The sequence below is a fragment of the Oncorhynchus masou genome, chromosome 13 (genome assembly GCF_036934945.1).
Source record: "Oncorhynchus masou masou isolate Uvic2021 chromosome 13, UVic_Omas_1.1, whole genome shotgun sequence".
Classification (NCBI taxonomy): domain Eukaryota; kingdom Metazoa; phylum Chordata; class Actinopteri; order Salmoniformes; family Salmonidae; genus Oncorhynchus; species Oncorhynchus masou.
Genome location: NC_088224.1, coordinates 76,253,164 through 76,273,636, shown reverse-complemented (window position 1 = coordinate 76,273,636; position 20,473 = coordinate 76,253,164). Strand labels below are relative to the sequence as shown.

General features: G+C 43.4%; 2 protein-coding genes across 2 annotated transcripts in view; one reads left to right on the top strand and one right to left on the bottom strand.

Moving 5' to 3' along the window:
- Positions 1 to 1,787, top strand: part of LOC135553084 (endothelin-converting enzyme-like 1) — a 31,144-nt gene extending 29,357 nt beyond the window's left edge. The window contains exons 15-19 of the mRNA XM_064985177.1: positions 233 to 357; positions 454 to 519; positions 843 to 938; positions 1,035 to 1,111; positions 1,220 to 1,787. Of these exons, the coding sequence (XP_064841249.1) occupies positions 233 to 357; positions 454 to 519; positions 843 to 938; positions 1,035 to 1,111; positions 1,220 to 1,319 (464 nt within the window). The 3' untranslated portion in view covers positions 1,320 to 1,787. The remainder of the gene's footprint in view (positions 1 to 232; positions 358 to 453; positions 520 to 842; positions 939 to 1,034; positions 1,112 to 1,219) is intronic.
- Positions 1,788 to 2,868: 1,081 nt separating this feature from the next.
- Positions 2,869 to 20,329, bottom strand: ccdc150 (coiled-coil domain containing 150). The gene is made up of 26 exons (XM_064985176.1): positions 20,283 to 20,329; positions 19,482 to 19,844; positions 19,137 to 19,315; positions 18,904 to 18,972; positions 18,635 to 18,751; positions 18,432 to 18,561; positions 18,255 to 18,298; positions 18,056 to 18,148; positions 15,798 to 15,905; positions 15,497 to 15,621; positions 15,194 to 15,371; positions 14,362 to 14,430; positions 14,125 to 14,217; positions 8,840 to 8,923; positions 8,057 to 8,164; positions 7,775 to 7,966; positions 7,488 to 7,657; positions 5,684 to 5,777; positions 5,441 to 5,589; positions 5,191 to 5,317; positions 4,875 to 5,066; positions 4,453 to 4,521; positions 4,236 to 4,367; positions 3,986 to 4,072; positions 3,644 to 3,820; positions 2,869 to 3,016 (listed from the first exon to the last, which is right to left on the bottom strand). Exons 2-26 carry the CDS (start codon positions 19,840 to 19,842, stop codon positions 2,870 to 2,872), a joined length of 3,294 nt encoding a protein of 1,097 aa, XP_064841248.1. The 5' UTR covers positions 19,843 to 19,844; positions 20,283 to 20,329; the 3' UTR covers position 2,869.
- Positions 20,330 to 20,473: the final 144 nt, after the last annotated feature.

The following is a 20,473-nucleotide window of genomic DNA, read 5'->3' as shown; positions in this document are numbered from 1 at the left end:
GGGTTCATGTCTTTGTCCACATTGGTCATCCTAACTTAAGCCTTGCCCCCCCCATCTAAGTGGGTTGTCACTATTAGGCCATGCTGCAAGGTACGGAAGTTCCGCCTCCCCCTATCCCAACCAATGAAATCAGTCAAATTACTTCAGACAGAGTAAAAGGCTATAGCCAACTGTACCTTGCAGCGTGGCCAAATAGTGACCCCCATGCTAAGTGATGTCACCTTACTCTTAGGCGGACAGTATGATCGCCACGGCAACCTGAAGCAGTGGTGGACGGAGGAGTCATACAAGAAGTTTCAGAAGAAAGCAGAGTGCATCGTCAAACTCTACGACAACTTCACCGTCTATAACCAGAAAGTGGGTGCATAGCATACCTTGTTGTACTGCTTACTGGACACTCACACACACCTGTAATGGGAGTTGTAATGGTGTCTTTCCCCTGTGTGTCTGCAGGTGAATGGCCGTCTGACTCTGGGGGAGAATATAGCAGACATGGGAGGCCTTAAACTGTCTTATTTTGTGAGTGAAATCTTCCAATAGACTGTGCTAGCTGTCAATCATGACTGATTACTCTCTGTCAGGGATCCATTCAATCCGCATTACGGAAGTTCAGCTTTAACGCATCATTGAAATTTAAAATAAATGTTCCTGCTTTAGAGGAGAATGCATTCATGGTAAACACTGTATGTTGGCTCAATCGGAAAGTATCTTTAAGTTTCTATCGCATTGAATAGAGCCCTCAGTCACTGTCTCTATGGACTAATGACAAGCTGTCTGTAAACCCACAACTCAAATCTCATCTCTCTCTTTACCTCTATCCATTTCTGTTTCACTCTCTCCAGGCATATCAGAAGTGGATCAGAGAACATGGTCCAGAAAGACCTCTCCCTGGACTCAAATACACACATGAACAATTACTCTTCATCGCCTTCGCACAGGTACAAACTATGTAGTGTTGTTTCGACCTGGGAATCTTTTTGTTGTTGCAGTGGAAGTAAAGATGATATTTTTTACTGCAAACTGTCTCCTATTAGAACTGGTGTATGAAGAGACGTTCTCAGTCCATATACCTGCAGCTACTGACTGACAAGCACGCACCAGAGCATTACAGGTACATACACTTCCTCACTTTCCTGATGTGCATCAGCCTATCACAGGCCGTACATAATATGTATCGCCTCTCTGATTGGACCATTATCTCTCCCCTCCACCCCTGCAGGGTAATTGGCAGTGTGTCCCAGTTTGATGAGTTTGCCCGAGTGTTTCACTGTCCAAAGGGTTCCCCCATGCATCCAGTCAACAAGTGTTCTGTATGGTGACCTCTGAAATCCTCCACCCACCAACAACTAGAACTTACCTGTGACCTCAACTCTCCTCACCAATCTGTCTGAGGTGTTCTGTTCAGATTCACTTCCATCTCAATCCTGGGACTACCTTTTTCTCTTATCACAGAATTTGCAAATAATGTCATCACCACCAGGCAAAACCATGATCACTTCACTGTCTACTCATGTACATATCCAGTGCTTGACTTGGGAAGGAGGTCACTGGTACGGAGTACTGGCACCTCAAATGTTCTACCGCTTGAGCTCCTGTTCCTCTTATAGAATAGTATTAGCTCAAAGTATTGTGGAGCTCCTGTTCCTCTTATAGAATAGTATTAGCTCAAAGTATCGTGGAGCTCCTGTTCCTCTTATAGAATAGTATTAGCTCAAAGTATTGTGGAGCTCCTGTACCGAAAATGAGTACCGGCACCTATTTCAATCCAAGTCAAGCACATCATTTATTTATATTTACTTTTTGGTGTCATGGGTTTACCTTTTTGGTTTTGAAATGGCATGTCAATTCATTCATTATTTGAATCACTTAAACATCAGATGTTGACAGTAGTAAAGAGCGTTATTAAATCATATTGAGGGGATTGTACTGCCAGTATGGACTGCATTCACTCAGATCAGTGTTTTGCCTGCCAATGTTTTTGGGAGTCTTTTCTATGAGGTAAATAGTGGACACTGTGCTGCCGTCCAGTGGCTGAACAGAGAAGTGGTGTCCGATGTGGAGACCTTGTTCGTCTTGACTGTTGTTACCTGTCTGGCCTTGTGGACGCCATTGGAATGGTGTTACTGTGCGCTTTTGAATCCATAGTGACCTTTTGCTCAGGATTTGTAGCTAAGTGTGTCCCCAGTGGCAAAGAATAGTGATGGGACATCATGGACTAGTCTGTCTGTACCATTAACACCTCACACCTTAGTGTACATCAAGGTAAACGATGCTTCTCAATCCACCGCAGACTCCAATCTCCAAATGTCTCACTGTCACACTCCAGAGTATGGATTCTTTAGCATGACGATTGTGTTTAAGATAGAAGCATGAACCTGTTGAACAACATCATCCATCCTATTGGACATTATGGACTCTGAGCCCTTCCTATTGGTTTATGTTAACTCTAGGGCCTTCCTTGATACAGCGCATACTGACTCTGAATGGCCCTGGCCTGCACAGCCAAGAAGCTTTCAAAGGAAGGATCAATGTCATTACAAATCATCCATCTTCTGTACATACAAAACTGTGAATCCAGTCAAAAAAACATTTGTACAGTAATATTATAATTTTGTATGAAGAATATAAAAATAAGAACAATCTTTGTATAAGTTATAATTGTACAGTTCTTATTCTGAAAACAGCATGTTCAAAACCAGCTTTACACAGTGCAGACTGAGATAAAAGGATGACATCACAGTTCTCAGCTGCTATCTCACTCATATTTCTTGGTGTTCAATGTTTTGGATAAATAAAAGGGATCATTGTGTGAGGGGTTGGTTTCTCCATGTGACTTGGTCCAGTGTGTGTACTATACAGTATGCGTGTCTTATTGTGAGTGTGTCAGTGCCTGTATCCCACCAGGTTTGTATCCATTTGCAATGCGAGCCAGCTCTCTCTTGGTCTCCCAGCGTTGCATGGTGGATCTCCATCTCTCCCACTCTGGAGGTTCTGGAGGCCTGCTATCACACAGAGTCTGGAACATGACAAGAGTAAAATAGAGAACTTATGAGTCTACGTCCGGAACCACTCTCATCCTGTTCAAGTACACATCCCCATAGCCACTGGGTAACTGTCTGTAAGACAACACCACTCTCTTTGACAAGACACAGAATAAAGCCATTGAGACGAACACCTCAGACCATTTTCATAAAGTGTCTGATAAATTTATTTGGATCACACAACTGGTGTTAAAACTGGTCCTTTTTACTAGAAATGTCCTTCCCTGAAAAATGTGAATAGTCTGTGCCTGCAACCGAGAAAGTTCTCAGCGCTTTAAACCCCCCCCCCCCCCCAAGAGAACCAAACATTTACCCAGTAGAGCTAAGAGGTTTGAGGACTATTTATAAGTTAATGAATAGCTGTAATTCTTACTCCTACAGATTGGACAATTCTCTGAATTTCTCAGCCAGTGAAGACATACTTTTCACTCAGGGATTTTAGCACTCCCTAGAGTCTCTTTCATTGAGTTTAATGGAGTCACTTTGGGAGAACTGTGGTAAAGAGCTACCATTGAAACACCAAACAAAGAAGGCATAAAAGCTGAGAGGACTGCAGACTTATTATTAGTGAGAGTTGATAAAGTGATATGAGAGAAAAGCACCTTTCTGTTGCGTTTGCATGATGAACTTTGTGCACCCCCTTTACTGCCTCCCGGGGTGTGGTCTCCATATTCTTGTGGTTCCTCGTCCCCCATGGATCTGTTTGGCTCTCCATCACTCTTCAGGCTGTCAAACTTGGACCGGAACCAACTGTGAGCTTCCTCTAGGTTCTCTGATATCTGAGTGTGGGGACAAGCATGATGTCAGGAGAATTCCAATTCAGTTCAACTTCACTCACCCATCAGGGGCTATTTGGGTGTACACGCTTAACAGATGGGAGATACAGAGTGAGAATTAATGACCAAGCAGGGAGGTGATGAAGATGAGGGAGCAGGAGAGATTACCTGCTGTGACTCCAGGCTGACCTCTTTCATTTTCTGCTCTGCCTGGTCTTTGGCCTCCTGCAGCTTCTTGATGCTCTCCTCCAGCCTCTGCTCGGACAAAAACAGAAACACACATATGCAGACTATAAACAGACATGGCTGTCTCAATATGCCATCAAAGTCAAGAAGTAAAGGAGATGAAATTAAGCCATTTAAAAACATTGAGTTAAGGGAGGCTAGCTTATGACAGAGATACGTAACCCCTGCTAACCTGACACTTGTCTTGCATGACGTGTCTCAGCTCCCTCTCAGCCTCTAGCTCCCCCTCCTGGCTGGAAGACAGGCGCCGTAGCTCCCGCTGGAGGGATAATGTCTCGGACCGGAACTGCTGGATCAACTCACTCTGAAAACAGACAGGACAATGGTGACTGATGTATACCATACTGTAAACATCCACAGGGGTAGAAAGTGTGAGTAAGGTGTATTACCTGCTCATAGTTCTTCTTCTGATACTGATCCTTCAAGGTCTTGAGGCTCTTTAGTTCACCTTCCATGTCCTGAGTGCAGAGGGAGAACATGAGTCACAAAAATAGGACATCTGGTTTTAGCAGGTGCTTGTCCACAAGATGGCACCAACAGAGCCAGCCTCCCTGTTTCTGACTCCTAGCTAACTTTGAAGTAATTTTTAGTATTTTGTGTGTTAATTCTTACATTATTTGCGCAGAACGTTTCTAGTCAGACATTAAGATGTATTGTATTATTACTATGATTATGTGTACTTGTTTGACATTTTACTGCATTGTTAGGAGTTAGAAACTTAAGCATTTTGCTGCACCCTCTATAACACCTCCTAAAATGTGTACGCGACCAATACACTTTGATTTGATATAGTAGACAGTACTGTAGATACTTTTATTTTCTGAGAGTTGCCCAGAGTGGCTCTATTATCTAGGTGTTGCTTGAGCTGTGTCTTCTGATCTCTGAGACGGGCTTTCTGATTGGACACCACTTTCTCCAACTCAGAGGTCTTCTCCCGCAGCTCCCGATTTGCCCTGGAGAGGTCACCTGACCTAGATGACAAGTCCTCAAGAGCCTTTCTCAACTGAAGAGAGAGAGAGACACACACAAACAGAAGGGAAAGAGAAATAAAGAGGGGTGAGGAAGGATGATATTTAGAGTTCTGACTGATGGACAGAAGCAATGGTGTATGAGAGAGTGTGCAGTACCTCTGAGATTTCTCTCTGTGACAACCTCTTCACGGAGTCCCTCTCTTTCCTCATCCGAAGCTTCATCGATTCCAGATGCTCTGACCATCGACCAATCTCTGCCCTGGCCTCAGCCAGCTCCACCTCTCTGACATACACGCAAAATATAGACATGAATGTCACATTCATGCAAAGTAACCATGTACACTTTCACGTATTTAAACCACACTTAAATAAACTCCCATTATCCACATTAGTCCCTGTTAGTTACCTCTGTGTGATGGTGCTCTGGTGTTGGTCTCTGGCTCGGTCCAGGTTGGCCTGCAGAGTGCTGTTGGCCAACACAGCCTGCTCTAAACTTTGGGCTAGTTTCTTGTTATCTAGCCTTGCCACATCCAGGGCCTTACGCAAGGGCTCCAGCTAGACAATCAAACATATAAACTACCATTTATACTACTGAAAGCTAAGAGCTGTTTGAGGGTGTGTGTATATGACTCATTAATGATGTAGTTACCATTTTGTTTTTCTTGGAGTTACTTGTTGCCATGATGTCTTGGAGCTTTTCCACCTCTGCCTGTAGCTTCTGAATCTCTCGCTGACCCTGCAGTCTGAAAAATACATGAATGTTCAAACATACACCCATATACAGTGCCTTGCGAAAGTATTCGGCCCCTTTGAACTTTGCGACCTTTTGCCACATTTCAGGCTTCAAACATAAAGATATAAAACTGTATTTTTTTGTGAAGAATCAACAACAAGTGGGACACAATCATGAAGTGGAATGACATTTATTGGATATTTCAAACTTTTTTAACAAATCAAAAACTGAAAGATTGGGCGTGCAAAATTATTCAGCCCCCTTAAGTTAATACTTTGTAGCGCCACCTTTTGCTACGATTACAGCTAAGTCGCTTGGGGTATGTCTCGATCAGTTTTGCACATCGAGAGACTGAAATTTTTTCCCATTCCTCCTTGCAAAACAGCTCGAGCTCAGTGAGGCTGGATGGAGAGCATTTGTGAACAGCAGTTTTCAGTTCTTTCCACAGATTCTCAATTGGATTCAGGTCTGGACTTTGATTTGGCTATTCTAACACCTGGATATGTTTATTTTTGAACCATTCCATTGTATTTTGATTTTGCTTTATGTTTTGGATCATTGTCTTGTTGGAAGACAAATCTCCGTCCCAGTTTCAGGTCTTTTGCAGACTCCATCAGGTTTCCTTCCAGAATGGTCCTGTATTTAGCTCTATCCATCTTCCCATCAATTTTAACCATCTTCCCTGTCCCTGCTGAAGAAAAGCAGGCCCAAACCATGATGCTGCCACCACCATGTTTGACAGTGGAGATGGTGTGTTCAGGGTGATGAGCTGTGTTGCTTTTACGCCAAACATAACATTTTGCATTGTTGCCAAAAAGTTCAATTTTGGTTTCATCTGACCAGCGCACCTTCTTCCACATGTTTGGTGTGTCTCCCAGGTGGCTTGTGGCAAACTTTAAACAACACTTTTTATGGATATCATTAAGAAATGGCTTTCTTCTTGCCACTCTTCCATAAAGGACAGATTTGTGCAATATACGACTGATTGTTGTCCTATGGACAGTCTCCCACCTCAGCTGTAGATCTCTGCAGTTCATCCAGAGTGATCATGGGCCTCTTGGCTGCATCTCTGATCAGTCTTCTCCTTGTATGAGCTGAAAGTTTAGAGGGACGGCCAGGTCTTGGTAGATTTGCAGTGGTCTGATACTCCTTCCATTTCAATATTATCGCTTGCACAGTGCGCCTTGGGATGTTTAAAGCTTGGGAAATCTTTTTGTATCCAAATAAGGCTTTAAACTTCTTCACAATAGTATCTCGGACCTGCCTGGTGTGTTCCTTGTTCTTCATGATGCTCTCTGCGCTTTTAACGGACCTCTGAGACCATCACAGTGCAGGTGCATTTATACTGAGACTTGATTACACACAGGTGGATTGTATTTATCATCATTAGTCATTTAGGTCAACATTGGATCATTCAGAGATCCTCACTGAACTTCTGGAGAGAGTTTGCTGCACTGAAAGTAAAGGGGCTGAATAATTTTGCACGCCCAATTTTTCAGTTTTTGATTTGTTAAAAAAGTTTGAAATATCCAATAAATGTCGTTCCACTTCATGATTGTGTCCCACTTGTTGTTGATTCTTCACAAAAAAATACAGTTTTATATCTTTATGTTTGAAGCCTGAAATGTGGCAAAAGGTTGCAAAGTTCAAGGGGGCCGAATACTTTCGCAAGGCACTGTACATGCACAACACAGACACACAGACACACAGACACACAGACCGGTCTCTCCTGAGTGAGGCCAGCTCCTGCTCTCGTCTCCCCAGCTCCTTCTGTACTGTCTCAGTGTTGTGTTGCAGACGGGAGTGGGAGACCAAAACGTTCTCCAGGGTCTGAGCCACACTGCCCCCACCCTGACGAGACACACCCAGCCAGCCCTCCAGCTCACACATCTACAGGACAAACAGAGCAAAATCAGGTGGGTTAGTGCTGGTCTGGAGCAAAAGCCTGCACACACCCTGTAGCTGTCCAGGACCCAGGTTGGGGAACCATTTTACTATCCCTCTGACCTTGTCCCTGTGCTGCTTCTGCAGTTTGTCCAGTTGTCCCCTCAGGGCCTGGCTGTCCCGCAGAGCTTCGTCTCTGGCTGCCACCACCGACATCACCTCCCCCTCCTTCACCTGGACTTCAGCCTGGGCCTGTCTGAGCTGAGCCTCCAGTTTATGACAGGTTGTCTTCAGGGTGCTAATTTCAGAGCTGACCTGTAAGGGAGTAGACAGGTGTATGTTAGGGAGTCACCTTGTTTTTGACACATTACTACATTACCACATTACTACCATGAGTGTGTGTACCTGTGTGTACTTGTTCTCTAACACAGAGCTCAGCTTGCATTGTTGGACACTTTCTACATGGGTGTCCCTTAAAGCTTGCAGCTCCTCCTGGAGTTGATCTACCCTGGTCTGGTTGAGAGGAAGAGCATTAGGAGGAAACACACTTCAACATGAGGATACATGAACACACACATTAAGAGGTATGGCCAGTGTGTTTTAGTCAGTGGTATAAAATACTTAAGTAAAAAATACTTTCAAAGTACTAAAGCAGTTTTGGAGGGTATCTGTACTTTACAATTTATATTTTTGAGTACTTTTACTCCTCTACATTCCTAAAGAAAATAATTTACCTTTTAGTCCATACATTTTCCCTGACATGCCAAAGTACTCGTTACATTTTGAATGCTTAGCAGGACAGGAAAATTGTCCAATTCGCACACTTATTAAGAGAACATTGCTGGTCATCACTACTGCCTCTGATCTCATGGACTCACTAAACACACATGCTTCATTTGTCAATTATGTCTGAGTGTTGAAGTGTGCCCCTGACTATCCATAAATAAAATAAAAAAACAAGAAAATGTTTGTAAGCAATTTGAAATGATTGATGCTTTCACTTTTGATACGCATGTATATTTTAGCAATTACATTTACTATTGATACTTAAGTACATTTAAAACCAAATACTTTTAGACTTTTACTCCAATAGTATTTTACTGGGTGACTTTTCTATAAAGGTATCATTACTCAAGTATGATAAATCAGGTACCTTTTCCACCAATGGTTTTAGTGTAAACTCCTTACCTGTAGCTTCCCTTTCTCATAGGCCAGGTTGTTCTTACTATCCGTCAGCTCCTTAAGCATCTGCTCCACCTGCTGCTGAGCATTCTGGGTAAAGAGGAGTTGAGAGGTGAGGGGAAAGAGGAAACGGTCAGGATGGAGAAAGAAAATAGAGAGAGCATGTTACATACAAACACACATTCACTATGAATGGACAGGTTTAAAGTGATGTTATTTTATTTTTTATATTTCACCTTTATTTAACCAGGGAGACAAGTTCTCATTTACAATTGTGAACTGGCCAAGATAAAGCAAAGCAGTTTGACACACAACAACATAGAGTTACACAGAGTAAAACAAACATACAGTCAATAATTCAGTAGAAAAATAAGTCTATATACAATGTGAGCAAAGGAGGTGAGATAAGGGAGGTAAAGGCAAAAAAGGCCATGGTGGCGAAGTAAATACAATATAGCAAGTAAAACACTGGAATGGTAGATTTGCAATGGAAGAATGTGCAAAGTAGAGAGAAATAATGGTGTGCAAAGGAGCTAAATAAATAAATAAATACAGTAGGGGGAGAGGTAGTTGTTTGGGCTAAATTATAGATGGGCTATGTACAGGTGCAGTAATCTGTGAGCTGCTCTGACACCTGGTGCTTGAAGCTAGTGAGGGAGATAAGCGTTTCCAGTTTCAGAGATTTTTGTAGTTCCTTCCAGTCATTGGCAGCAGAGAACTGGAAGGAGAGGTAGCCAAAGGAAGAATTGGTTTTGGGGGTGACCAGAGATATACCTGCTGGAGCACGTGCTGGTGGGTGCTGCTATGGTGACCAGCGAGCTGAGATAAGGGGGGACTTTACCTAGCAGGGTCTTGTAGATGACCTGGAGCCAGTGGGTTTGGCGACGAGTATGAAGCGAGGGCCAGCCAACGAGAGCATACAGGTCGCAGTGGTGGGTAGTGTATGGGGCTTTGGTGACAAAACGGATGGCACTGTGATAGACTGCATCCAATTTATTGAGTAGGGTATTGGAGGCGATTTTGTAAATGACATCGCCGAAGTCGAGGATCGGTAGGATGGTCAGTTTTACAAGGGTATGTTTGGCAACATGAGTGAAGGATGCTTTGTTGCGAAATAGGAAGCCAATTCTAGATTTAACTTTGGATTGGAGATGTTTGATGTGAGTCTGGAAGGAGAGTTTACAGTCTAACCAGACACCTAGGTATTTGTAGTTGTCCACATATTCTAAGTCAGAACCATCCAGAGTAGTGATGTTGGACGGGCGGGCAGGTGCAGGCAGCGATCGGTTGTAGAGCATGAATTTAGTTTCACTTGTATTTAAGAGCAGTTGGAGGCCACGGAAGGAGAGTTGTATGGCATTGAAGCTCGTCTGGAGGGTTGTTAACACAGTGTCCAAAGAAGGGCCAGAAGTATACAGAATGTTGTCGTCTGCGTAGAGGTGGATCAGAGACTCACCAGCAGCAAGAGCGACATCATTGATGTATACCGAGAAGAGAGTCTGTCCAAGAATTGAACCCTGTGGCACCCCCATAGAGACTGCCAGAGGCCCGGACAACAGGCCCTCCGATTTGACACACTGAACTCTATCAGAGAAGTAGTTGGTGAACCAGGCGAGGCAATCATTTGAGAAACCAAGGCTATCGAGTCTGATGATGAGGATATCCTTGATGAGGATGTTAATTTTTATTGTTTATTTCACTTTATATATTATCTACCTCACTTGCTTTGGCAATGTTAACACATGTTTCCCATGCCAATAAAGCCTTTGAATTGAATTGAATTGATGTGGTGATTGACAGAGTCGAAAGCCTTGGCCAGGTCAATGAATACAGCTGCACAGTATTGTCTCTTATCGACGGCGGTTAAGATATCGTTTAGGACCTTGAGCGTGGCTGAGGTGCACCCATGACCAGCTCTGAAACCAGATTGCATAGCAGAGAAGGTATGGTGAGATTCGAAATGGTCTGTAATCTGTTTGTTGACTTGGCTTTCGAAGACCTTAGAAAGGCAGGGTAGGATAGATATGGGTCTGTAGCAGTTTGGGTCAAGAGTGTCCCCCCTTCACCACTCTCATATCTTTTGGACTTGCCCCGCAATCGAAACTTACTGGGGAGAAATAAGATCTAACATTGGAAAAATAATGGGATTTGACATAGAACAAACATTTATTTCTTTGTACATGGATGAAATACCTGATAACTTACACAATAGAGAAAAGTACCTCTTAAAGGTCCTACTGGCAGCCAGTAAAAAGGCTATCACTAGGAAATGGCTACAAAAAGACCCTCCCACAGTGACACAATGGATAGACATTGTAGAAGAAATACACCACATGGAGCGTATGACCTTTGCTTTAAGAACTCAACAGGAGAGAGATCAAGAATACTGGGAAAAATGGGTTTCGTACTTGGAAAAGGAATAATTAAAAGATGTCAATGTAACTAATATGATATGATGATGATGATGATTATTTGTACTTTCTTTGTGTTCCTACAATAAAAAAAAAGTTAAAAAAAAAAAAGAAAAAAAAAAGAGTGTGTCCCCCTTTGAAGAGGGGGATGACCGCAGCTGCTTTCCAATCTTTGGGAATCTCAGACAACACGAAAGAGAGGTTGAACAGGCTAGTAATAGGGGTTGCAATAATTTCGGCAGATAATTTTAGAAAGAAAGGGTCCAGATTGTCTAGCCCGGCTGATTTGTAGGGGTCCAGATTTTGCAGCTCTTTCAAAACATCAGCTGACTGGATTTGGGAGAAGGAGACATGGGGTAGGCTTGGGCGAGTTGCTGTGGGGGGTGCAGTGCTGTTGACGGGGTAGGGGTAGCCAGGTGGAAAGCATGGCCAGCCGTGGAAAAATGCTTATTGAAATTCTCAATTATAGTGGATTTATCGGTGGTGACAGTGTTTCCTATCCTCAGTGCAGTGGGCAGCTGGGAGGAGGTGTTCTTATTTTCCATGGACTTTACAGTGTCCCAGAACTTTGCAGGAAGCAAATATCTGCTCGAAAAAGCTAGCCTTGGCTTTTCTAACTGCCTGTGTATATTGGTTTCTAGCTTCCCCGAAAAGTTGCATATCACGGGGGCTGTTCGATGCTAATGTAGAACGCCATAGGATGTTTTTGTGTTGGTTAAGGGCAGTCAGGTCTGGAGAGAACCAAGGCTATATCTGTTCCTGGTTCTAAATTTCTTGAATGGGGCATGTTTATTTAAGATGGTGAGAGGAAGGAATAAAAAATAAAAAACAGGCATCCTCTACTGACGGGATGAGATCAATATCCTTCCAGGATACCCCGGCCAGGTCGATTAGAAAGGCCTGCTCGCTGAAGTGTTTCAGGGAGCGTTTGACAGTGATGAGTGGAGGTCGTTTGACCGCTGACACATTAAGGATGCAGGCAATGAGGCAGTGATCGCTGAGATCTTGGTTGAAAACAGCAGAGGTGTATTTAGAGGGCAAGTTGGTTAGGATAACATCTATGAGGGTGCCCGTGTTTACGGCTTTGGGGTGGTACCTGGTAGGTTTATTGATAATTTGTGTGAGATTGAGGGCATCAAGCTTACATTGTAGGATGGCTGGGGTGTTAAGCATGTTCCAGTTTAGGTTGCCTAGCAGCACGAGCTCTGAATATAGATGGGGGGCAATCAGTTCACATATGGTGTCCAGAGCACAGCAGAGGGTGGTCTATAGCAGGCGGCAACAGTGAGATACTTGTGAGAGAGGTGGATTTTTAAAAGTAGAAGTTCAAATTGTTTGGGTACAGACCTGGATAGTAGGACAGAACTCTGCAGGCTATCTTTGCAGTAGATTGCAACACCGCCCCCTTTGGTCGATCTAGCTTGTCTGAAAATGTTGTAGTGAGTGATGGAGATTTCAGAATTTTTGGTGGTCTTCCTAAGCCAGGATTCAGACACGGCTAGAACGTCCGGGCTGGCAGAGTGTGCTAAAGCACACTCTCCATCACCAGAGGAACAGAGGATGAGTAGGATAAGGGTACGACTAAAAGCTATGGGAATTGGTAATCTAGAACATCCGGAACAGAGAGTAAAAGGAGGTTTCTGGGGGCAATAAAATAGCTTCAAGGTATAATGTACAGACAAAGGTATGGTAGGGTGTGAATACAGTGGAGGTAGACCTAGGTATTGAGTGATGATGAGAGATATATTGTCTCTAGAAACATCTTTGAAACCAGGTGATGTCATCGCATGTGTGGGTGGTGGAACTGAGAGGTTGGATAAGATATAATGAGCAGGGCTAGAGGCTCTACATTGGAATAAGACAATAAACACTAACCAGAACAGCAATGGACAAGGCATATTGACATTAAGGAGAGGCATGCTTAGTCGAGTGATCATAAGGGTCCAGTGAGTAGTGAGGTTGGTTGGGGTCACAGTGATTCAGACAGCTAGCCGGGCCATCGGTAGCATGCTAGCATAGGATGGAGGTCTGTTTTTAGCCACCTCGTGCATTTCAGTCGGTAGATTAGTGGGGTTCTGTGTGGTAGAGGGGATCAATCCAATTGGCAAAATAGATATAGTTATAGTGAACCAAGAAAAATTGTCCGATAGACCTATTCAGATAGCAGCCGATAAGACAGCTAACGATTAGTGGGCCACAGATGGGCGTTCAGGTAACGTCGCGACGAAGGGGCCAGTTGGATAACTCCCTCCGGCAGATAACGTCGGTAGTCCAGTCGTGAAGGCCCAGTGGGGCTCCGCATCGGCAGTAAAACGGGTCCGGATAGGTGATTGTAGCCCATGACTAGCTCCGGAATAATTTATGTTTGCTCCAGGATCGATGTAAGCCAATAGTCACATGGATAGCAGCTAGCTAGCTGCAAGATCCAGGTGTAAATGTCCAGAGCTTGGGGTTGAAATCCGGGGATATGGAGAGAAAAATAGGTCCGGTATGTTCTGGTCTGAGTCGCGTTGTACAAAACTGGCAATAGCTTTCGAGCTACAGGATAGCTGATAACCACAAACAGTGGTTAGCTGAATACAAACGTTAGCCAGTAAACTGGCTTCTATTGTGGATTTCAGATGAGGTAAATAATACCTTTTTTATTGGTGAGACAGATTGCAGGAGAGTGTTTTGAAGTTGAGTTTTTGGAAAATAAAATATATAAAAGATATGCGAAGAAAGATGTAAATATATATATATATATATATATATATATATATATATATATATATATATATATATACACACACACACACACACAAAGGACGTGACTGCTATGCCATCTTGGTATGAATTTTAGTGTGACCTCAGTCTCTAGATACTGAATGGATCTCTCACCTGCTGATGCTCTATGACAGCCAGTTTTCCCATGAGCCTCCTATTCTCTTCCTCCTGCTTCTGCAAGGTGGAGTTCAGAGATTCTGCCTCCAGCTGTCAATCACACAGGATGCAAAGTGGACAGAGGACAGTTAAGAAAGCTATGGTCAGATTCAGACAAGAAGTGTGTTCACTGTGAATGAGGAGGTCCTTTTCATACAGGTCTGAGATCAGTCTGAATCGTTGTCAGTACAGTACCTTGACATTAGCGAGTTGTGTTTCCAGAGCACTCCTCTCACCCTCTAGCTTGGTGACCACAATGCACATCTGTGACCCAAAAACAGAGGAGATAGGAGCATAACATTTAAGGACATCCACAGAAGCTATAAAAAGAGAAAATGCAAAGCTCAGTTAAGCTTTAAAAATAGTTGTGGAAAATCTAAAATAGTCATGGAAATTCTCAATAACGAGGAGACAAGGTCAATCACCAATCAGGATATACATTTTTTCAAAGCGTATTAATAAGGGAGCATAGAGTAAGTGCTCTTAAATAATGAGGCTGGTCAACCCAACACTCTTGAGTGTTATGCTGAGAGCGCTGACATAGAAAGAATACAAATATATTTTATAGCAAAGATACACCCTCTTAGTCTACATGACAAACAGCAGATGTGTGGAATGGGTCAAAGGGTGAGACTTGATATATGAAAGAGGAGTACAGATAGCATTTGCTGTGAAGACTGTTGTTATTGTATAGAAACCAGAGTTTGGCCCCTAAGACAAGGTTCCTCTCATCATTATCCATACCTGAGCCATCTTTCCCTGGTACCTTACATTAAACAAACACCAACTCATTCTATGAAATGTATTCTATGAAACCAAACCATTCATAAATCAATTGTCAGCGTTAAGCCTCAGAGGCATCTCTCAGTTCACACAAACACAGATGAGAGAGTACTAAGAGTACTATTCTATTGCATAAAACAACCATTCGATGCATAAACAGTATTAAACATAATCTTGTAATTTTTCTATCACACAACCTTGTACTCTTAGGCTATGTATTTTCTAAGAGACAAGGCAGCTGCACCTCAGTCTTTGCACAGTCCCGGTCTGTCCTCATGACCTCCCCTTCCTTTACAGCCGAGTTCAGATTCCCCCGCAGCCTCTCAATGGTACGCTCCAACAGCTCCCGCTGAGTGGCAACTGTCTCTTGGGCAACCGTGGAACTCTGAAGTAGCTGGGTGTGGTCAACCTTCAGAGTCTCCCTGTGGAACAGAAAGACAGGGGCTGTTATTAGTGGATGTGTGTGGCTAGCATTATCATTGAGAGCCTATTCATTCATAGAGGTTATTCATTCCTATGAGTATTTGCAGTTAGCTTTAGCACCCACAGTTCCATCTGCAATTTAACTTTAGCTGATAGCGCCCCCTGCAATTCTGCCTGGATGTTGCGTCTGGCTGCATCCAGCAGGAGGTCTTGCTCCTGCAACTGCTTGGTCACACGACTTCTCTCTGCCTGAGAGAGACACAGGAACAGAATAACATGTAGCCTGTACTAATATATATATATATATATATATATATATATATATATATATATATGAATGAGAGAGAGAGAGAGAGGTGAGTGAGTGAGTGAGTGAGTGAGTGAGTGAGTGAGTGAGTGAGTGAGTGAAGGGCTAGAGGCAGTACCTTAATGCTAGCCTGGTGTTCAGTCAGTAGCTTGGATTTCTCCACGGTAAGAGAATGTAGGGCTGAACTCAACTCAGAGCACTGACTCTCCAACTGGTTGTTAAATGCCTGTGAGAGGAAATGAGAGCAAAATGTCACCATTTATTCCTGAGATTTTTCATGATTAAATGGTAATCTACACATGGTCTTAGAAATATACGAAAAATAAGGGATAGCCAACGATGGGATACATTCTATGGAAAAGAATGAATGACGTGGAAGGTGTGTTGTACGACGTGCCAGCGGAGTGGAACTGACCTTCCACAGAGTTACATTATTTTCCAGAGAGATGCATAAAGTCCCAAGTTGATTATCCCTTTAATAGCATGGCCATAATTTACCACATTTGCAACTAGAAATGTGTTCAACATCCAATGAAGTTGCTAGGGGGTTTACTAGATAGCCACAGTAGTTGCCATGACAACCAAACAAATACTTGCTAGTTTTGCTAGTTAACCAAACCATCAGTCCTAGATTTCGATTTTCATAATGGCATTCAACAAAGCCAATAATGTTTCCAATTTGACTTATGTTTTCAAAAGCAGCTCAAACATATAGTTGAAGTCAGAAGTTTACATACACTTAGGTTGAAGTCATTAAAACTAGTTTTTCAACCACTCCACAAATTTCTTGTTAACAAACTATAGTTTTGGCAAGTCGGTTAGGACATCTACTCTGTGCATGACACAAGTAATTTTTCCAACAATTGTTTACAAATTATTTCACTGTATCACAATTCCAGTGGGTCAGAAGTTTACATACACTAAGTTGACTGTGCCTTTAAACAGCTTGGAAAACTCCAGAAAATGATATCACGGCTTTAGAAGCTTCTGATGGACTAATTGACATAATTTGAGTCAATTGGAGGTGTACCTGTGGATGCATTTCAAGGCCTACCATCAAACTCAGTGGCTCTTTGCTTGAAATCATGGGAAAATCAAAAGAAATGAGTCAAGACCTCAGAAAATAAATTGTAGACTTCCACAAGTCTGGTTCATCCTTGGGAGCAAATTTCAAATGCCTGAAGGTCAAAATTCAAAAGGCACTCGTACATCTGAGCAATCTTTTTTGCAGGTGCATGGCAACAGTTGAACAAAATGAAGGAAAAAGGAAACTGCACACTGCTCTTGATAGTATCACTGATATTTAATAAGCGTATGTATCGGCCTCACGGCCTTCGTCAGAGCTTTTGTGAATATTTTTATAAATGCCGGAAGGTACCACGTTCATCTGTACAAACAATAGTACGCAAGTATAAACACCATGGGACCATGCAGCCGTCATACTGCTCAGGAAGGAAACGCATTATGTCTCCTAGAGATGAACGTACTTTGGTCCGAAAAGTGCAAATCAATCCCAGAACAACAGCAAAGGATCTTGTGAAGATGCTGGAGGAAACAGGTACAAAAGTATCTATATCCACAGTAAAACGAGTCCTATATTGACATAACCCGAAAGGCCGCTCAGCAAGGAAGAAGCCACTGCTCCAAAACCGCCATAAAAAAGCCAGACTACGGTTTGCAAATGCACATGGGTACAAAGATCATACTTTTTGGAGAAATGTCCTCTGGTCTGATGAAACAAAAATATGAAAGAAATAAAAGCTGAAATAAATAATCATCTCTACCATTATTCTGACATTTCACATTCTTAAAATAAAGTGGTGATCCTAACTGACCTAAGACAGGGAATTTTTACTATGATTAAGTGTCAGGAATTGTGAAAAACTGAGTTTAAATGTACTTGGCTAAGGTGTATGTAAACCTCCGACTTCAACTGTCGAACATGTAAGAATTAACTATAGCCATTGAATTATACCGTGCAAATATACTGTGCGTTATAGGGAAATAATGAACGCTCTAGAATGACCTTCAAGCCAATAAGAAATAAGTATTCAACAATGCCATGGTATAATTAAGCAATAAGGCCCGAGGAGGTGTGGTATATAACCAATATACCACGGCTAAGGTCTGTTCTTAAGCACGACAACGCGGAATACCTGGATACAGGCTTTAGCAGTGGTATATTGGCCATATACCACAAACCCCTGAGGTTCCTTATTGCTATTATAAACTAGTTACCAACCAAATTAGAACAGTAAAAACTTATTTTTTGTCAAACCTGTGGTATACAGTCTGGTATACCACAGCTTTCAGAACTCAAACCACCCGGTTTATAATGGCCTTTAATGTATAGTATGTATATTCTGGGCCACTGACTTGGACTTTGTCAGCTGCAGTCCTCAGATCTCCCCCATCTCTCAGTAACCTGCTGTTCTCTTGCTGCTGCTTCTGCAGGGCTAGCCGTGCACTCTGCATACACAATACACACTAATTAACACACACTGCATACACAACACACACTCAGGTAGACACACTCAACACAGTTGATTGATATCACTCAAGTGCTGGCACTTACTTTTAGTTCACCTGTCAACTCCAAAACAAGGGAATCTTTTACCTCTGTAAATAAATGAAGAGATCAACCATTTAATTGTCCATATGAAATCTGTCATTCAGGAACACTAGCACATCAAATGATGGGACCACACTGTAAAGCAGAATAGGAAAACATCCACAATGCAGTGTTGCTAACCTGCCTGCCCTTTGAGCTGCTCACACTGCTCCTGCAGCCTGTGGCCTCTGTCCTTCTCCTCTTGTAGTCTCTGTCTAGTGGCCTGTACATCAGAACGCAGGGCATGGCAGTCTGCCTGCACTGAGTGGGCCTGGGGTCAGAGAGGGACAGGATATCAATGGTTGTTTTCTTTCTCAACTTGTATTGCTTCACACCTACCGTACCTGTCGTCTCTCCATCTCCACCACTCTCTCCATCTCCTCCACCCTCTGAAGTAGTGCACTGTGGGATTTCTCATTCTCAAAAGACCGAGCAGACTCCTGGGACATCTGTTCCTTCAGCTAAAAAAGGTTAGGGATCATTAGAGTTGAAGTTTTTTTAGTTAAAGTACACAGGTAAATCACGAGTCATGTATTCCCTTCTCTGTCAGATGGCCCATGTGACATCCCCTACTCCACCACCTTGTCCCATGATACCCCTACAGTGACCGCACCTGCAGCAGCTTCTCACTCATCTGGACTTTGACCATCTTCAGCTCCTCTGCAGCCAGAGCCACATCCATCTGCAACAACAGTACCAGAACGTATAGGGTTATTATCTAAATATCAGAAAATGCATTTTATTTGCCATATATTCATCTTGGCGCTATTAGTAAACAAAAGGTGGGTAAACTCTGACATAAAGACTGTGTTTTGCTGAGAGATGGAATGTGGTTGGTCTGGGTACCTTGGAGGTGGTGGCGACCTCCAGGGCCTCCCCCAGTCTCTGCACCTCCACCCGGGACTCGTCCCTGTCCAGACAGGCCTCACGGAGCAGGTCCCTCAGCCGCATCACCTCCCTTCTGGAGACCCGCTGCTCCTCATCACTCTCCTGCTGCAGCGCAGACAGCTGCTCCTTCAGACGGGCTGCACAGGCAGACAGAGGGACAGATATGGATAGGAAATAAAAGAAAGACTGATTGAGCCAAAAAGGAACAGAATGGTGTTGACACATCATTAGCAAAATATAAAATGACTGACTTCCCTAATGTGTTTGTGACATTGTTTTGATTCTGGTTGTCAAAGCCATTACCTGAGTGTGAGGGATCCAGGTCTCTCTCAGTCTCCAAGCGAAAAGTTGTGAGCTTGAGGGTCTGCAGGAGGCTCTCCATGCGACATACCCTGCTCACTAGCCCATCACACTGGCGCCACAGTAGCCCTTCTCCTCCGGGCTCTCTTAGGGCATGGTGCATCTTCACAGGGCTAATGGGACGCTGAATGGGGTCCCTCTCTACGGGCTCCAGGAGCTGCTCTCTAGACACTCCCAGACTGCCCATGTCTCTGATGAGAGACTCTGCCTGCTCCTCCGCCACCAAGAGTCGCTGGTGTAGCAGGGACAACGCCTCTGGGGCAGTGGCCCCTGCACTCAGGGGCTGGATCACTGGGCGGGACATTACTGGTGAGCGGGAGGGGGTAGAGAAGGGCCACAGCATCAAGATGCGCATATGATGCCCACCTATGCGCTGACGAACATCTTTACTTTAGTAAAATGCATCGGTTGCAATAAACCTAGCTGGTTTGACAAGTACAAATATGCTGGCTTGTTAAGTTAACGAACTAACGTAGTTAGTGTGCTTACGAACACCATCAAGTTGTCAGTATCAAGCCAGAATCAATAGTCCCGCCCGTGCAACATTTGAACCGACGACCGATAGTACTAGCTAAATCACAGTTTTGGCTAAAGTTAACATTAGCTTGCGTCTAAATATGAGCCAAGCAACCGCACAACTTCCTAATGTGAAAACCAATACACATGCACCATAATTCAGTAACGTTAATATAAATGCCTAAAATACGTATCACAACACTCCTGATTACAGAAAATAATGCTTACCAGAAATCGCCCGCAGCAACTTCCTGCACTTGTTTCTATAGCGACGCGTCTTCACAGCTTCCCCTTAAACCGACCGCGCTCGGAAACTGCCTCATAAATTACAAAGGCCACCGCTGGAGGACCAGCGCAGTTGCAACTGCCTCGAGCTGGGGCGTATCCCATTACGGAAACACAGCGAAACGAGATTTATT

What these genes read in the sequence shown, in the direction of transcription:
- ccdc150 (XM_064985176.1), bottom strand. Translation starts at nt 19,842, where the DNA reads ATGTCCCGCCCAGTGATCCAGCCCCTGAGTGCAGGGGCCACTGCCCCA. An exon ending in AGGTCGCCACCACCTCCAAG is followed by an intron (nt 18,973 to 19,136) that starts GTACCCAGACCA and finishes CTGTTGTTGCAG; the next exon opens with ATGGATGTGGCTCTGGCTGC. An exon ending in AGAAGAAGAACTATGAGCAG is followed by an intron (nt 4,368 to 4,452) that starts GTAATACACCTT and finishes GTCTGTTTTCAG; the next exon opens with AGTGAGTTGATCCAGCAGTT.